At 36.0% G+C, this 16,673-nt stretch overlaps 1 protein-coding gene across 1 annotated transcript; it reads left to right on the top strand.

Annotated features, from left to right (window-relative positions):
* Positions 1-1,375: 1,375 nt before the first annotated feature.
* LOC115962281 (metal transporter Nramp5-like) lies at positions 1,376-16,601 on the top strand. The gene is made up of 13 exons (XM_031081188.1): positions 1,376-1,516; positions 1,655-1,733; positions 1,820-1,860; positions 3,122-3,200; positions 3,330-3,434; positions 3,652-3,761; positions 12,939-13,120; positions 13,238-13,307; positions 15,045-15,218; positions 15,392-15,496; positions 15,617-15,748; positions 15,828-15,923; positions 16,260-16,601. The coding sequence occupies exons 1-13, from the start codon at positions 1,376-1,378 to the stop codon at positions 16,599-16,601; spliced, it is 1,656 nt and encodes a 551-aa protein (XP_030937048.1).
* The last annotated feature ends 72 nt before the right edge of the window (positions 16,602-16,673 follow it).

A 16,673-nucleotide genomic window follows, 5' to 3' on the forward strand; every position in this document is an offset into this window, starting at 1 on the left:
ATAGCCAACAACAAACCCGCTCCACCTAACTCCAAATCCTAACTCCATCCCTGTACCAAAAAAAAAAAAAAAAAAAAAAAAAAAAAAAAAGATTATTTTTTGTTTGGTCCCTCCAAATATAAATTTCTGGATCCGCCATTAATCAAATACAGTATTGTGCTTCCGCAACATCAACATCAAAAACCTTGCGATCAAAAATTGAGCAAATGTAAAAAAAAAAAAAAAAAAAAAAAAAAAAAAAAACTGCAAGTTAATTTTTTGTTTGATAAAAATTTTATGTTATTCATCGGCTTTCCATGTGGCTCATAGTGAGGACTACTACAATCTACAAGTTGTTCTTCCATCACCTGATATATTTTTATGTGAGCACTTTGAACTATATTGATTATAGTATCTTATATTTTAAACTATTTTTTTTAGTTAACTCGCGTGCAATGCATAGCTATTAGCAAAATTATTCTATATCTTCGTTTCTGTCTATAGAGCCAACGATTCCTAGCTAGTATTGATAGTTTATATAGAGCTTTCACATATATATATTGTTTAAGTCATTATATTTGCAGATGACGGTAATAGTAAGCGGGATGGTACCTTATAATAGAAAATGTGCTTGGGGCGGGTTTACGGAAAATCGGTTAACCTGCATTTATATATATTTCATAATATTCTTAACTATTTCAAAAACGAGAATAACTCAAAGATACATATTTAAAAAAATTGACAACGTGTTATAATATGGGATGTTACTATTTTTTTTTAGAAAGTTTCAACCTATGACGTTTATTCCTGATGATAGCTCTTTATCATTGAACCAAGACACCAATCAGTTTTTGTTACTATATGACAAGCTTGTAGTAGTATTTAATTAATTCTCATTTCAATCCACCATTCATATCATTTTTTTATTTTTTACATACTACTAACAATCTTTCACATCAATAAGATTCAAATTTTTAGTCAACTTTTCTGTGTCTGTACTCTATAGACTTTCATGAGCTCAAACGTGCACTTTATAAAAGTAAAAATAAAAATCTAGGCAAGGAGTGAAAAAATCATTCTTAGATAAATATCTTTTTGTTTTGTTTATTCTTAGATAGTAGAATAGTCCTACACAGAAGGATGTGACAAATTTATAATTATTTCTCTACCCAAAAAAATAAAAAAATGAAGAAAGTGACATGCATGCGCATGTTCATCTTTGGCGATGAGGATGGTGACAAGTTGGAGTTAGTTTAGAGAGTGACTGCTACGCCGTCCAGAATTGCCAAAGATGATGCTTGCATGCACATGCACTATAATTAAAGGAGCTCCATTGGAGACTCTCACTTGTAGTAGTTAAATCAAAGTCGAAAGAGAGAAACAGACAGAAAAAAAAATGAGAATCCAACAGCAACAGCAACAAGTAACTGATGTAGTACCATCATTAACATGGGGTGGAGATAGCCACCGTGTAGCAGCCATTAATCTGGAGGAAAGCCCTAATAGTTCTGACAAACATGATCATGAGGACTCTCAGGTCTCTCTCATTTGACCCTCTTTTATTTCTTTCTTAATTAGCTGCATATTTTCTATCTTTAAATTGCTTAGTTCTATATGTTTGGATAAATTATCTTGTTAGAATCAAGATTTGCGTATAATATATATGATGTTCCAGAAACCTAGGTGGAAAAAGTTCCTATCATTTGTAGGCCCTGGATTTCTTATCTCCATGGCTTACATTGACCCAGGCAGCTGTGAGTCTCTCTCTCTCTCTCTCTCACTATGCGTTTGTGTGAATGTGTGTATTTTACGAAGTAATATCATTTTTACCATGTCGCAGTGGAAACTGATCTGCAAACTGGAGCAAATTACACATTTGAGGTAAATCAAATAGGAAAAAAAATGGAACTTTTTATAGGTTTAATTACTTTCAAATACTTTCTAAGAAATTATTTTTACTTGTTTTTGAAGTTTTAATTTTATTACTTCTTGTTAAAAAGAGAGGAGATATAGATTGTTAAGATTAATATAATTTCAAATAATAATGTATTTTTTGGTGCATTCAAACATGAAATTTTCTTTTTTCCATTTGTTACTTTTAGTTTCAATTGTTGTTAAAGCAACTAAACTTTTGCAATAATGTCATATTTCAAATGAACTATTTCTTATATAAATTCATTTTTTAGATGAATGATTTATAAATGAATTTAAGTATATGAATAATACTATAGACACAAACTATTTTACAACATTTTTAAAAATTGATGTTATGGCCAACCTCTTACTGACCTTCATTTCATCGTCTAGGCCTAGTGCTCACTATTAACATTACTTTTTCATTTGTCAATAACTACTCACCATATTAATAATTTGTAAAATAGTTTGTATCTCTAGCATTACTTTTAAGTACATTCCCCCCCCCCCCCACCCCTCCATTAATATATGACAATGAATTAATATTTTGACATAAATACAAAATTTTGTTAGGATGAAACATTTAAAAGAAAAGTATTTCATTTTTTATCAAAGAAGAATGACTCATGGCACAAATTTAAAGTACAGTAACTTATTTAGGTTCATACTTTATTAAAGTATATTTTTGGCCTTTAAAGTTTGAGACTGTTTTCAATTTGGTCATTTTTGTTTTAAATTTTCATTCGACTCTTCATTTTAATTCAATTTTCATATTGCCCTCTAAGTTTCAAAATTTTCATTCAAAATGAAAATTTTGAAACATAAATTACTAAAATGAAAACAACACAAAACTTTAAGCACAAAATATGTACTAAAGTATAAAGGGCCAAAATAATTTGAAATTAGTTTAGGATGCATTTGGGAAGCGTGTTTTGCGCTTCCTATGTTTGTGTTTTCACCTTTATTTTTTTTTTTTTAAGTTGTGATTTTTTACTTTTCTTTAGTGCACACCTATGGGTCCCATGCACTATTCATGGAACCCACAAACTTCACTTTTTAACAACTTTTTCATTAAAAATGGATCCCATGACACTATTCACACATTTAAAAATTATTTTGCTACAATGTTTTTTGTTTTCAATTTTCAGTTTTCTGCAAAATAAGCTGTATCCAAACAGACCCTTACAAAAGAAATGTTAATCATGGTAGTGCTATTTTCTATTTTCAGCAACTATGGGTTTACCTTATTGGGTTTACCTTTACACTCATAATTCAATCGCTAGCTGCAAATCTTGGTGTAAGCACTGGTAAGATGCACAGCAAACCAATTCTAGACCAAAATATAGCCAATTGATAAAAGTTAATATCATTTCTGCCGCAATTTTTTTTCTACTAGTAACTAATCAAGCTAAGTATTTGTTTGCATATCTCTACAGGCAAACACCTTTCAGAATTATGTAAGTTAGAGTACCCAAAATATGTGAAGTATTTCCTATGGTTGCTTGCCGAATTTGCTGTCATATCCGCTGATATACCCGAAGGTAAAAGAATAAAATTTACTTTGGAAAAAAAAAAAAAAAAAAGGAAGAAGATATCTTAACACTCATGCGTTTACTAGCCTTATCATTCTTGAATTTTCATCCATGTCTCCTTGTTAACATTCAAATTAAGGGAAAAATTACACATCAAATAAACAAGCAACAAGACAATATAGATCATGTTATCAATAAACTTTTTTAATTTTCCTATTCATGACAGTGGTTGGGACAGCCTTTGCACTAAATATATTATTCCACATCCCAGTTTGGACTGGAGTTCTCATCACCGGTTTAAGCACTCTCTTACTTCTTGGCTTGCAGAGATATGGGGTAATTTATTCATTAATTATTTAAAGTTTCTGGTGGCATAATTTAAGAATCTTTTCCGCTCAATTAATTATTAAAGAAATTTGGGTGTTTATTTTTTATTTTTTGGTTGAAAAGGAAATGCATTAAAAGAAATTAACTAGAGAACAACAAAAGGTTCATGATAACATTGAAAAAGAACTAACCATTTAATTTAAGTATGAATCAAAAACACCTAACAAGTTGATTGGCACCCATATACCTAGCTAACTCATCAGCACACCTATTTATTAGCTGCATGAAAGCAATGGCTAATACAAACTTGGGGAAGCTGGAAAACCAAAATTATGCAGTCATCCACAATAAAGGAAGATATTAGAGTAATTAGAATTAGCTATCAAATCAACAATAGCTTTACATCAAAGTCTATCTCTACAGCTATTAAATGGAGGTTTTGGCACATGAGAAGTCCATCACGCAATGCACACAACTCATCTAAGAAACTGGCAGTTGTTTCTAGAGAATCCACCAATTATCACTGAATCATCACGAATAATCCATACTACGGTGTTTAATTTTTATACTCTACTATATGTTCACATTACTTTGTGTAATATTTTTGTTCCAATTATCAATTATCAACGTGCGTTTATGTCTTGCCGTCATTATTATTATTTTTTTAATTGAGTATAATATTCTTATGACCAACTATCTACCAGTTACGTTTTTTGGCCATTTAAATTTTTAAGAAATTTGTATAATATATTTATGCTCAACTATCTACTTACGCCAGCCAAAAAAAAAAAAACTACGTGAGTTGTGTGATAGATAGTTAGATACATTTTATCACATAGTTTGTAACTAGTAAGTAATCGGATTCAACAAATAAAAAAATTATTCTCCTCGCTCTCGTAGGAGCTTTTCCTCTCGCCAAGGGCGAGTTCTTTTCTTTCCACTGAGGCGCTGGTCGTTGGCAGTGGACCTCACCACCCTTATTTCTATCCAACCCCAACAAACCCATCCCGCTCCCCACTCAGCTCGTCTTCAACCTCGCTCATAAACCGCTACAGGGGTGGACCCGGACAGCCTTGACCGAAGTTAATCGGTGGTGGGTCCAACTTTTTGGCTAAAAAAACACTAAAATACACAGGCCCCTGGGGTGTGTCACAGTTTTCTTCAGCCGTATCTCTCCCTGGCAAGTCTTCAAGACAGAAGCTAACGGACAAGGGTACGTTACTCACCTTCTACCCACTACCCCACACTCCCCTTCACACTACCCCCACTACCTCTTTGTATACCCCTGTAACGCTTTTCCCCCATGGATTCCGAGGTCATCGAGAGACTTCAAAGTATCTCACTCACTGAGATAGAGGGCAAGACGATTGCTCTGAATCCCAGCCGCAGAACACAGACACTGGACGACTGTTCTCTCAGCCTTGTTGGTCGCTTTCTTACGACGAGAGACGTCAACCATAGGGCGGCGAAGAACCTGCTACGCTCCGCATGGAAACTCGGTAACGATCTCCGGATTGTTGATGTTGGTGAGGGACTATACTTATTCCGTTTTAAGCTTGAAAGCCAACTCCAGTGGGTGCAGGACAGCAGCCCTTGGAGTTTCGATAATCACCTTCTGGTGATGCGGAGATGGAAAATCGGTATAGCGGCGCACAACATGGTTTTCACGCATGTCCCACCATGGGTCCAAGTCTGGGGTTTACCCTTATATCTCATGAAAGATTGGTGGGCCTTTGTTATACATGTGGACACTTGGGCCATGAGGAGAAAAACTGCACCATGCATGACCCCAGCCCAGAACAACAACCCAACCCATATGGTGAGTGGATGAAGGCCGGTGCAAGACGTCATGGGGACCCCGCTGATGCCAAGATGACCAATCCACTACACCGACGAGATGACTTAGCAAGTGAACCAGTGCCAACTAGGCAATCAACACAATCTCGGGGCTCAGCCGTAGCTAATACATCACGGGTCCCATCGCTGACTTTGGAACCTGTGTACCCACTTGGAAAGGTGAACTTGACAAAAAAGCAAGATTTTATGGAGAATATTTTAACCAAAACTGACAAGGTTCCTACCAAGTCTATGTCCATGATCCCAGAGCCTATCCCTACCATTCCATAGTTATGTATGAAACCTCCCACTACATGTCACATGTCTGAACACCACATTGACCCACTACCCATTACCGAAGCATCAACAGACATGCATGGTATGGATGGCCTCGTTGCGGCACGTCAAAAGCAACCAACTCGGAAAAAAATTGTACGACACCAACCTGGGACCGTGATGGAGGAGGAGATGGCCATAACAGGTGTAGGAGCGAAGAGAAGCCTCCATGCTCGTTCTGAGGAGAGTGCCATAGGTGCGGATGACAGACAAAAGCAATCTAAAACTACTGAGGACTTTGGTTCTCCAACTGCAGTAACGGTGGAGGTTGTGATCCAGCCCCGCCGAGCACAATGATTGCCATAAGCTGGAATTTCCTGGGGCTTGAGAATCGCCGTGCAGTTCAAGTCCTTGCCGACCTGGTGAGGAAAAAATGACCCAAGATTTTGTTTCTCAAGGAAACAAAGTTAAGTGTAAGTGAAATGAAACCTATCTAGCAGGAGCTGCAGTTTGACTCCATGACTGCAATCCCAAGCATGAGACGAAGTGGTGGGATTGCACTCTTGTGGAAGAATGAGGTTCCACTGACTACATATACTATCTCTCCTAACCATATTGATGTTGTCATTACTACTTCAATGCAGGTTCAGTGGCAATTGACGGGAGTGTATGGCCACCCGAAGGATCAGATAAAATGTGAAACATGGTATCTCATGCGGCATCTGAACAACCAGGCTTCTCTGCCTTGGGTGTGCGTTAGGGATTTCAATGAAATCTTGTCCTCTACTGAAAAGAACGGGGGGCTTTCAAAACCCTTAAGCATGATGCAGGCCTTCCAAAGTACACTGCCCCATTGTGGCTTGGTTGACCTAGGATACCAAGGCAAGATTTTCACGTGGAGAAATGGCTGACGGGGGGAATGACTTTGTAGAGGAGCGTCTGGATTGGGTGTTTGCAAACAATGAATGGTCTAGCATTTTTCCTAGGGCAAAGGTGTCTCATCTCGATGTATCCTACTCTGATCATGACCCCATTCCGCTAAGTCTTGGGACTCTGGGCCCACAACCAGCTCGACAGAAGAAGACTCAGAGATTCAAGGAAAAGTGGGTGGCCCATGCCAAGTGTGAGGAGCGAATTCAAACATCTTGGACACAGGGCTATCATATGAGGAGTCCGATGTTCTGCCTCTTTGAAAAAATAAAACACTACCATTTTGATCTTATCAACTAGAGTCGGGCAACGTTTAGGAATACTTGTACAAGATTGGACCAAAAACAACATGAGTTGGCAAAGCGCACTAAGGGTGGCTATGCTGCCAACCTGGACAAAATCATTGTAGTGAAAAAGGACATTAACGAGTTGTTACACCATGAGGAAGTTTTCTGGAAACAGAGATCACGCTCTATATGGCTCCCCTCCAGTGACAAGAACACAAAGTACTTTCACCAAAGAGCAAGCCACAGACCCCACACAAATCATATTGAGGGTCTGCTTGATGACTACGATGCATGGCAGACTGAAGGTAATAGAATTGAGGCTATTGCGGAGGATTACTATCGAGAGCTTTTTACTACTTCCAACCCAATACACATGGACAACATCCTCAACTCAGTCAACCGGGTTGTTACCGAGGGGATGAATGAAACCTTAACACAGCCATACACCGAAGATGAAGTCCGCCAAGCACTGTTTCAGATGCACCCTTCTAAGATGCCGGGGCTGGATGGTATGTCGCCCTTTTTTTAAAAAAATACTAGCATATTGTTGGGCTTGATGTTACCGCTGCTGTTTTATCAATCCTACACTTAGGGAGATGTCTTAGAAAGATGAACTTTATTCATATCGTGTTGATTCCAAAAAAGAACAATCCTCATCGCACCATGGACTTTCGCCCCATTAGCTTAAGCAACGTAGTCTCCAGAATTGCCTCTAAAGTGCTTGCCAACTGTCTCAAAATGGTCCTCCCGAATGTCATCTCTGACTCCCAGAGTGCTTTTGTCCCTGGTAGGCTCATCATAGATAACACCATTATGGCATTTGAGATGTTGCATCGTATGCGAAATAGACAGCGTGACAAGGTTGGCCATATGGCAATGAAGCTCGATATTAGTAAATCTTATAACATAGTGGAATGGGAGTTCCTTAAAAAGAGGTTGGCCGTATGGCAGTGAAGCTCAATATTAGTAAAGCTTATGACAGAGTGGAATGGGAGTTCCTTAAAAAGATCTTGCTTAGATTGGGCTTATCGAAGAAATGGGTTGACTTGGCAATGGAGACCGTATGCACAGCCTCTTACTCCATCCTCATCAATGGAGAACCTACAGGTTTCATCACTCCATCCCCGTGGTATCCGTCAAGGTGACTCTCTTTCCCCATATCTTTTCCTTTTGTGCTGAGGGCCTTTCATCTATGCTGCAGAAAGCCACAGAAACTCAACAGCTACAAGGTCTTCTTTCATGTTGTGGAGGGGTCCGTATATCCCATTTTTGTTTTGTTGATGACACCCTGCTTTTCTGTGAAGCTCGAACTAGGAAATGTCAGAACCTTCTATCCATTTTGGTGCAATATGAAGCGGCTTCTAGCCAAGCTATCAATCGACAAAAAACTGCCCTGTTTTTTAGCCGAAATACCAGCCCTAAGCTGAAGGAGGAAATTCGGTCCTTATTGGGCACTCAAGTCATGCATGATTGTGAAAGATACCTAGGACTACCAATGGTGGGTGGAAAGTCTAAAGTCGGTACGTTTAAGGAGATTCAAGAGCGTATAGCCAATAGGGTGTTGGGTTGGAAGGAGAAGCACATCTTGAAAGCAGGAAGGGAGATGTTGATTAAAATAGTGGCCCAAGCCATTCCGACCTACTCCATGAGTCTATTTAAGATCCCCAGGACAGTGTGCGATGGAATAAACTCAGTCTTGGCAAAATATTAGTGGGGACAGGCGAGGAATGAGAAAAAAAAATCCATTGGATTAGTTGGGATAAACTGTGCTCACCAAAAAATAAACGAGGGTTGGGGTTCTGAGATATCCATGCGTTCAACTTAGCTATGTTAGCTAAACAAGCTTGGTGATTGATCCATGGAACACATTCTCTATTTTACCATGTTTATAAGGCGCGATATTTCCCCACTCTCGTTTATGGACGCTAACGTGGGTAGCAATCCATCTTTTGTTTGGCGTAGTCTTCTTCAGGCTAGAGATATTATTACGGAGGGTGGAGCATGAAAAATAGGGGATGGTGAAACTGTTGGTATAGACAGCCACAAATGGTTACCTAAACCACCTAGTTTTAAACCTGGTGCGGATCGCACACTGAAAGTCAGTGCCCTCTTCAATCCTGTAACTAGGCAGTGGGATCATTCTCTCATCCAGACTCTCTTCCACACCTCCACTAGAGAGGATATTTTACGCATTCAACTCGGCCAATCCAGGTCTCGGGACAAGCTTATGTGGATGGAGACCAAGAGCAGGACCTTCTCAGTCAAAACGGCATACCAGGTTGCTCTCCGACTTCATCGACCCGGGGCGGGGGAACACTCTCTAGCTAGCCACGATAAGCGATTGTGGAACAGAGCGTGGGCTTTAAATACTCCCCCGAAAGTTCACAACTTCATATAGCGTGCATGCTCTGACATCCTCCCTACTCAAGCCAACCTACTCCGATGTGTACTCTCTCTGGACAACATGATGAGACTACTGGCCACATTCTCTGGGAATGCCCCTTTGCCCGTAATACTTGGGCCCTAGTCCGCGGCAAAATCCATAAGAGTAGCTCCGAAGCTCCGTGTTTCTACCTCCTAGCTCGCCAGATGTTGGACAGACTCCCGAAGAAGGAAATGGAGGTTTGGGCCATGACTGCCTGGTCCCTATGGACTGCTCGAAACAAATTCCACTTTGAGCAGGTTCAAACTCCTCCCACGTTGATTTTCCGAAGAGCGTCGTCTCTCCTTGACGAGTATCAACGACTGATGGCTACACTCCCTGCTTGACAAGCGCCTCTGGCATGCCTGTCCTAAGTTTATAGGCTTTATATTTTTTGTATTTTTTATGCCTTGTCCCCCATAGGTGGCTAGCCACTGTGTTGGCTGTCTGATATATACATGCAAGCGTCTGAGTTAGTAGAGGGGTGCCAACGGCTAGCCAAGACACTTACGTACGTTTTGCATGTAGGGGTGTTTTTTATATATTACTTTTCTGGTTGTTGTGTAAGGAGTTTTCTTGAGTTAGTGGGAGGTGAGGTCAAGTTTGTTGTAAACTCCTCTGTGTGTCTCTTCCTTTTGTACTTTTCATATATTAATATAATTCTATCACTTCTGTCCAAAAAAATAAAAATAAAAATAATCGGATTCATATAACATATATAGTCGATCTATTGACTCAGCCGCTAGCTTTAGAATCCATGCATTCACACTTCACAATCATACTTTATATTTATTGTATATTGTAATCCTAGTGAAAGAGTTTAATAATTTTAAGGTTTAAACACTCTATGGCTATCAAATACAAGTCAAAAGACTTAACGTTAATTGACTCCAACGAAATTCAAACACCCTCATTCACCAAGTTATGAATTAATAATTAATAATATATGTATGTATTTTACTGTTTATTTGCAAAGACAATTATGTTTGACTTTATTCTTTTTTTTTAAAAAAAATTTTTTCCTTCTCGTTGTGTGGATTGCATCATCGTTTAATTAGGTACTGGTTATCTCTCAAAAAAAAAAAAGTACTAGGTAAGTAGTGTATTTTTTTTATTTTTTTTTATTTTATTGTGTGGATAATGCCCTGTGTCTTTTTAATTTGCTGCTCCACCGATTCTTGTTGTCAAAGTCAAACAAGTAACCACTGGATCCATTGGTCCAGATGGTACCTTTTCATGCACTTCAGCACTTATAGGTGTGTGTATTATTTGTATAGTTTCTACGTTCTAACCAAATTCCAAAAAATAAAAAGTCAAAACAAGTGGTATACTGTAATATGTGAAATATAAAGTGATAACTAAGGTTCTGTTTGTCTGAAGGAGTAGAAAAGTGAAAGGATGAAAATTTGTGGGAGGATGGAAAAGTGAGAGGTTGGAAAATATTTTGTTTTCCCTCTTGTGTGTTTTGTTGGGGGTGGAAAAGTGAGAGGGTGAAAAACTTTTTTATTTGGTTGGAGAGAAAAAGAGAATGATGGAAAATATAATTTATATAAATTGACTATTATACCCTTGTTACATAATAGGTAAAAAATAGATTTATTTGTACTCTATTAAATAATATAAAATTTACCACATCATATATATAAATTTTTATTATTATTTTTATTATTATAATGTAAATTTGCACATCTAAAACCTACATTTTCTATTTTACACATTCACTTATCCAAAATACTCACATCAATTTATCTATTATACACACTATTTTCTTTAAATGATCATTTTATATATATATTCTCTCTCTCTCTCTCTCTCTCTCTCTCTCTCTCTCTCTCTCTCTCTCTCTCTCTCTCTCTCTCTCTCTCGGTGAATTTTCTTTCTTTTTCTTCTTTCTCTCATCTTTCTTCACCAGTCAAGTTTTCTTCTTTCGCCCATTTCTTCATTAGAAAACTCCATAAACAAACCAAAAATCTTCACTTCAACACATACCCATGTCAATCTAAGTCCATTTGGGTTGATCTGGCGATGGTAGCAAGGCAGATGCAGTGGCAGTAGCAGCAAGGTAGATCCGGCAGCATGTCAATCCAAGTTTTTGTTGGATTTTTCTTATGGGTTTTCCATTGGATTTAGGGTCCGTTTGGATACAGCTGAAAACTGAAAACTGAAACTAAAAACTGAAAAACACTGTAGCAAAATAATTTTTAAATGTGTGAATAGTATCGTGGGATCCATTTTTAATGAAAAAGTTGCTGAAAAGTGAAATTTGTGGGTCCGTGAACAGTACACGATGTGCTGTGATTGGCTGAAACAAATTGAAAAAGTCAAAATTTGCGGTTACTGTTCATTGAACAGTACATGAACAGTAACCGCAGCACTCAAAAAGCTAAAAACGCGTGAAAAAAAAAAAAAAAAAAAAAAAAAAAAAAAAAAAAAAAAAAACAAAACGCAAACGCAGACTTATCAGCCGAATCCAAACGCTCTCTTAGTTTCTATTGATTTTGGTTTGAATTTGGAATGGGTTTTTCGGTGGGTTTGGGTTGTGGTGGTGATAATTGGGTTGTGCTGAGTTGGTGGTTGGAAAATTGTCTTCTTCTTCTTTGCTGACTTGCTGTGATCGTTGGGAAAGAGAGGGCATTTGTGTAAAAGTGTTGTGCGTTTAGTTTTCTCTCCAGCCTTTTCCTCCCAATTATGGAGGATCAAAAATGTGGGCTCGGGAGAGAAAACTTTCTCCCAGGTTTTCCTTCCTCCCCATTTTCCTTCCCCAACCAAACAGTGGAAAACATCATTTTCCACCCTATTTTCCTCCCTCTATTTTCCATCATCCCTATTTTCACCCCAACCAAACACAGTGTAAAAGTTCGATAGTGGATTTTTATTTCAAAAAAATGCATGGTCTCAACTTGAGTTAATTTCTTAGAGTTCAAAAAGTTGAATTTCGTTTCCCTTTTCATTTTCCAATATCTACATTGATTTTAAGAAAATGTTAAAGGTATTACAAATTTAATTACATAAAATTTACAGACTAATGTAATAATGAATCTGATTCGTCAAATTCAACCCCTATTAAATGAATATTTGATTTTTTTTTTTTTTTTTTTTTTTTGAAATCAGCGACATAGTAGTTTGTAAGCTCCATATTGTAAAATTGTAGCATGACTATTAGTTTTAATGTTGAAAAAATTTTGTGAGTGGGCAGGTTAGGAAGCTGGGATGCTGATATCAGTGCTAATATTGGCAATGGCTGCATGTTTCTTTGGGCAAATGAATTACGTAAAGTATTAGTTTTAATGTTAAAAAAATTTTGTGAGTGGGCAGGTTAGGAAGCTGGAGATGCTGATATCAGTGCTAATATTGGCAATGGCTGCATGTTTCTTTGGGGAAATGAATTACGTAAAGTATTAGTTTTAATATTAAAAAAAATTTGTGAGTGGGCAGGTTAGAAAGCTGGAGATGCTGATATCAGTGCTAATATTGGCAATGGCTGCATGTTTCTTTGGGGAAATGAATTACGTAAAGCCTCCAGCTGCTGCTGTGATAAAGGGATTGTTTGTACCCAAGCTCAGTGGCCAAGGAGCCATTGGAAATGCCATAGCCCTTTTGGGTTCCGTTATCATGCCGTACATGATTTACTGCTTCATTAAATATCCTTGCTCATTATTTCATAACTATTTCTTTTCTTCTTTCTAATTGTTTGTGTGTTAATATTATTCATTCCATTTCTTTCTCATCAATAGGCACAATCTCTTTCTCCACTCGGCTCTTGTCCTATCCAGAAGAGTACCACGTTCTGTCAATGCCATCAATGTAAGAAACTAGTGCTTTCATGCATATTCCCAGCCATTAAGACTTAATGAAAATGTTAAAGCTACTTGCACTTTCACTGCCAAAAAGTTTACAAACTTATGTGATAATAAATGTGATCGATGCCACATTAACAATAAAATAAATAAGTTTATTAAATTTTTTTTCATTGAGTGTTTAAAAGTTTTTTTTTTTTTTTTAGAATACTAAGTATTTTTAACACACAGAGAAAGAGAAGAGAAGATTTTTATAAGAGTGTTTAAAAGTTGACATAGCAGTTTGTATAGTTGTGCTTGTATTATTACGAGGAAGTTTTGCCTAACTACGAAAAAAACCAAAACAACACCTCATGTAAAACCAAAAACTACACCATATTAACTCAAAAAAATAGAAAAAGAAACTGACACATGGTAAAAAAAAGAAATGCAGTGTCGAAATCTTTTCACAATAAATTTTATGTGACAAACTAATATTGGTGAATTAAAAAATAATGTCAATGATGAGTCTAAATTACAACCAATAACAGTTTTTCACCAAAAATTTGTTGTGAAAATGTTGTAAATATAACATTACTCTAGTAAAAAAAAAAAAGAATAATACGCTCCCTCACATGAAAAAAAAAGTTAAAAAAAAACGTATCTCATTTTGCTTTCATGGTGACAAATGTTGGAAAAAAAAAGTTTTATATATATATACATATATTATAAACAAAAATTCAAAACAGTTTCATTATATTTTCAAATTAATTTATAATTTCACACATGGGCCGATTATAATATGTACCCACTATAATATGTAATTTAATTTTTTTTAATAGCCATTTATGAAATGATAGTCTAATTTGAGAATGTTGTGAAATTGTTGTGAAATTTTTTTTTGTTGGATCCCACCTTTCATTATTCTCTCATTCACAACAACTTTTACTTATCTTTTTTCTGTTTTGGTGGGGGGGACTCAAAGCATTTTAATTAGAAAGTCCCATATTTTACACAAAATCATATTTTTTAAAATTACATAATATCTTTGTAGGTTAGTAAAACCTTAAGCCACCATTATCCTTTTTCTCTTCCATCTCTTAGCTTTTTCAAAGTTTCAAATTCTGTTTGTTTGCTATAACAACAAATTGATGTATGTTTTATTTTGCACGTATATTGCTATACTATATATGAACACTTTTAGATTTATTTATTTTCTAAATTTATTTTAAGGAATCAAATTAGATTTTAAATTTTATATATTTAGACTAATCTCCTAGTTTGATTGTTAGAAACTATTAATTGATTATTTTTGTTTCTTTATTTTAATGATATATAATATATACTTGTACTTGTACTTTTACATTTATACTAAATTTTGTATGATAATTACATTAGTTTAATATTGTTTATTTATTTTGTTGTTAATATTGATTAATTTTTTAGATTATTTTTTCTTTTAATTTTGTCCCCCTTGGATTGAAATCTTGGTTTTACCCCAATTATCACTCTTAAGAAAAAGACAAAAAAAAAATTATAAGATTGTGCTTTAATAATTACATAAATTTGGATACCGTATTTATTGTGGTTGGAGAAAATTTAAAAAAATAAATAAATAAATAGTACTCATAAACCATATAAACATAGTTTATAAAACTATAATTTATTTAATTGCAGAAGAGTCAAATAATGTCTTTATTCTAAAACAGTTGCTTTTTGCTAATTTGTCAAATGCTTGTGTCTGCCTTATTTTGTAATACTGCAGGATGCATGTCAATTTTACTTGATAGAGAGTGGAATCGCACTGGTTGTCGCATTTTTAATCAATATTGCAATCATCTCTGTATCGGGTACCATTTGTTCAGCCAACAATATGTCAGATGATATTGCAAATCAATGCAATAATCTTAACCTTGACTCGGCCCCTTTCCTTCTAAAGGTTCAAATTTATAGATGAAGTTATTTTATATTAAAATAATAAATAGATGATAAAATTTATCATTTTTTTCAATTGAAGCTTTTGGGTAAATAATAGTTTATCAAAATGAATCCAAGTAAATGTATAAGCACAAAGTCTAACAAAAGCTTTTTTAAATTGTTTTATGTGTGTAGAATGTGTTGGGTCGGTCAAGCTCAACCATATATGGCATTGCATTACTAGCCTCAGGGCAAAGCTCTAGCATCACAAGCACTTATTCAGGGCAATTCATCATGCAGGTCTTGAAAATATAAGTATATATATATATATATATATATATGCACAATTATACATATATAATGTGATACTACCCTGATTAATTGGGATTGAATTTTAATTAATATAACGATGGTTTTTAGGGTTTCTTGGACCTTAAGATGAGACCATGGATTAGAAACCTGATGACAAGGTGCATTGCCATTGCACCTAGTCTTATTGTTTCCATTATTGGAGGATCTAAAGGTGCAGCCAAACTTATCATCATCTCAACGGTCTGTAACTTGTGAACTATGTCTTTTAATGTTGATACCTAGATTCAAACATAGGATAAAAATTTAATGGGTTTTGCAGATGGTACTTGCATTTGAGGTTCCATTTGCTCTAATCCCTCTCCTTAAATTCAGTTACAGTAACCCCAAGATGGGACCACACAAGAATTCAATCTATGTAAGTTGTTTTTGTACTTCTGTTCTTTTAAATGAGGTCAGCTGGTACAGTTAGCCTTGAATTCAATTGACTAGGGCGATAGACTGGTTTTATAAAGCCTAAAAATGCAATTCATACGTATAAGTCTACAGCATTAGATATTATATCTTAAATTAATCAATTAAATTCGATCGTATGACTACATTACTTAATATAGCATAAACAGTATTCTTTTCTTTTGGCAAAAATTAAATTCAATTATATAGTTTATTGATTGATGCAATCATGTGATTAAATTTAATTGAAAAAACTAATATTTTCTTTTATTAACTAAGCATCAGACAATTATGCTTGCAGATTATGGTTATCGCGTGGACCCTAGGCGTGGCATTGACTGGCTTTAACATGTACTTCCTGATTACAGCCTTTGTGGGTTGGCTAATTCACAACAAATTACCCAAGATTGCAAATGTGTTTGTTGGGATCATAGTGTTTCCCCTAATACTCGTTTACGTCTTAGCAATCTTGTATCTTACCTTTCGAAAAGACACTGTTGTAACATTTACTGAGCCCATAACGCTTGACCAACCAATGGCCCAAAACAACATGGAACAAGGGCTTAGCAATTCTTATGAGGTGGTCGAGGCTGATCACATTCCTTACAGTGAGGACTTGGTTGATATCCCACTACCAGAGTAAGGGGTTTTTCTACATCAAATTCAAATGCAACAAGTGCCAAGGTGTTTCATTAGTGGGAGGGAGCTCCCAAGT

The sequence above is a fragment of the Quercus lobata genome, chromosome 9 (genome assembly GCF_001633185.2).
Source record: "Quercus lobata isolate SW786 chromosome 9, ValleyOak3.0 Primary Assembly, whole genome shotgun sequence".
Lineage (NCBI taxonomy): Eukaryota > Viridiplantae > Streptophyta > Magnoliopsida > Fagales > Fagaceae > Quercus > Quercus lobata.

Excerpts from the sequence above, each read along its gene's own strand:
- LOC115962281 (XM_031081188.1), top strand. The coding sequence starts at position 1,376 with ATGAGAATCCAACAGCAACAGCAACAAGTAACTGATGTAGTACCATCA. Across the intron at positions 1,517-1,654 it reads ATGATCATGAGGACTCTCAG|AAACCTAGGTGGAAAAAGTT; the intron begins GTCTCTCTCATT and ends ATGATGTTCCAG. Across the intron at positions 3,435-3,651 it reads ATCCGCTGATATACCCGAAG|TGGTTGGGACAGCCTTTGCA; the intron begins GTAAAAGAATAA and ends TATTCATGACAG.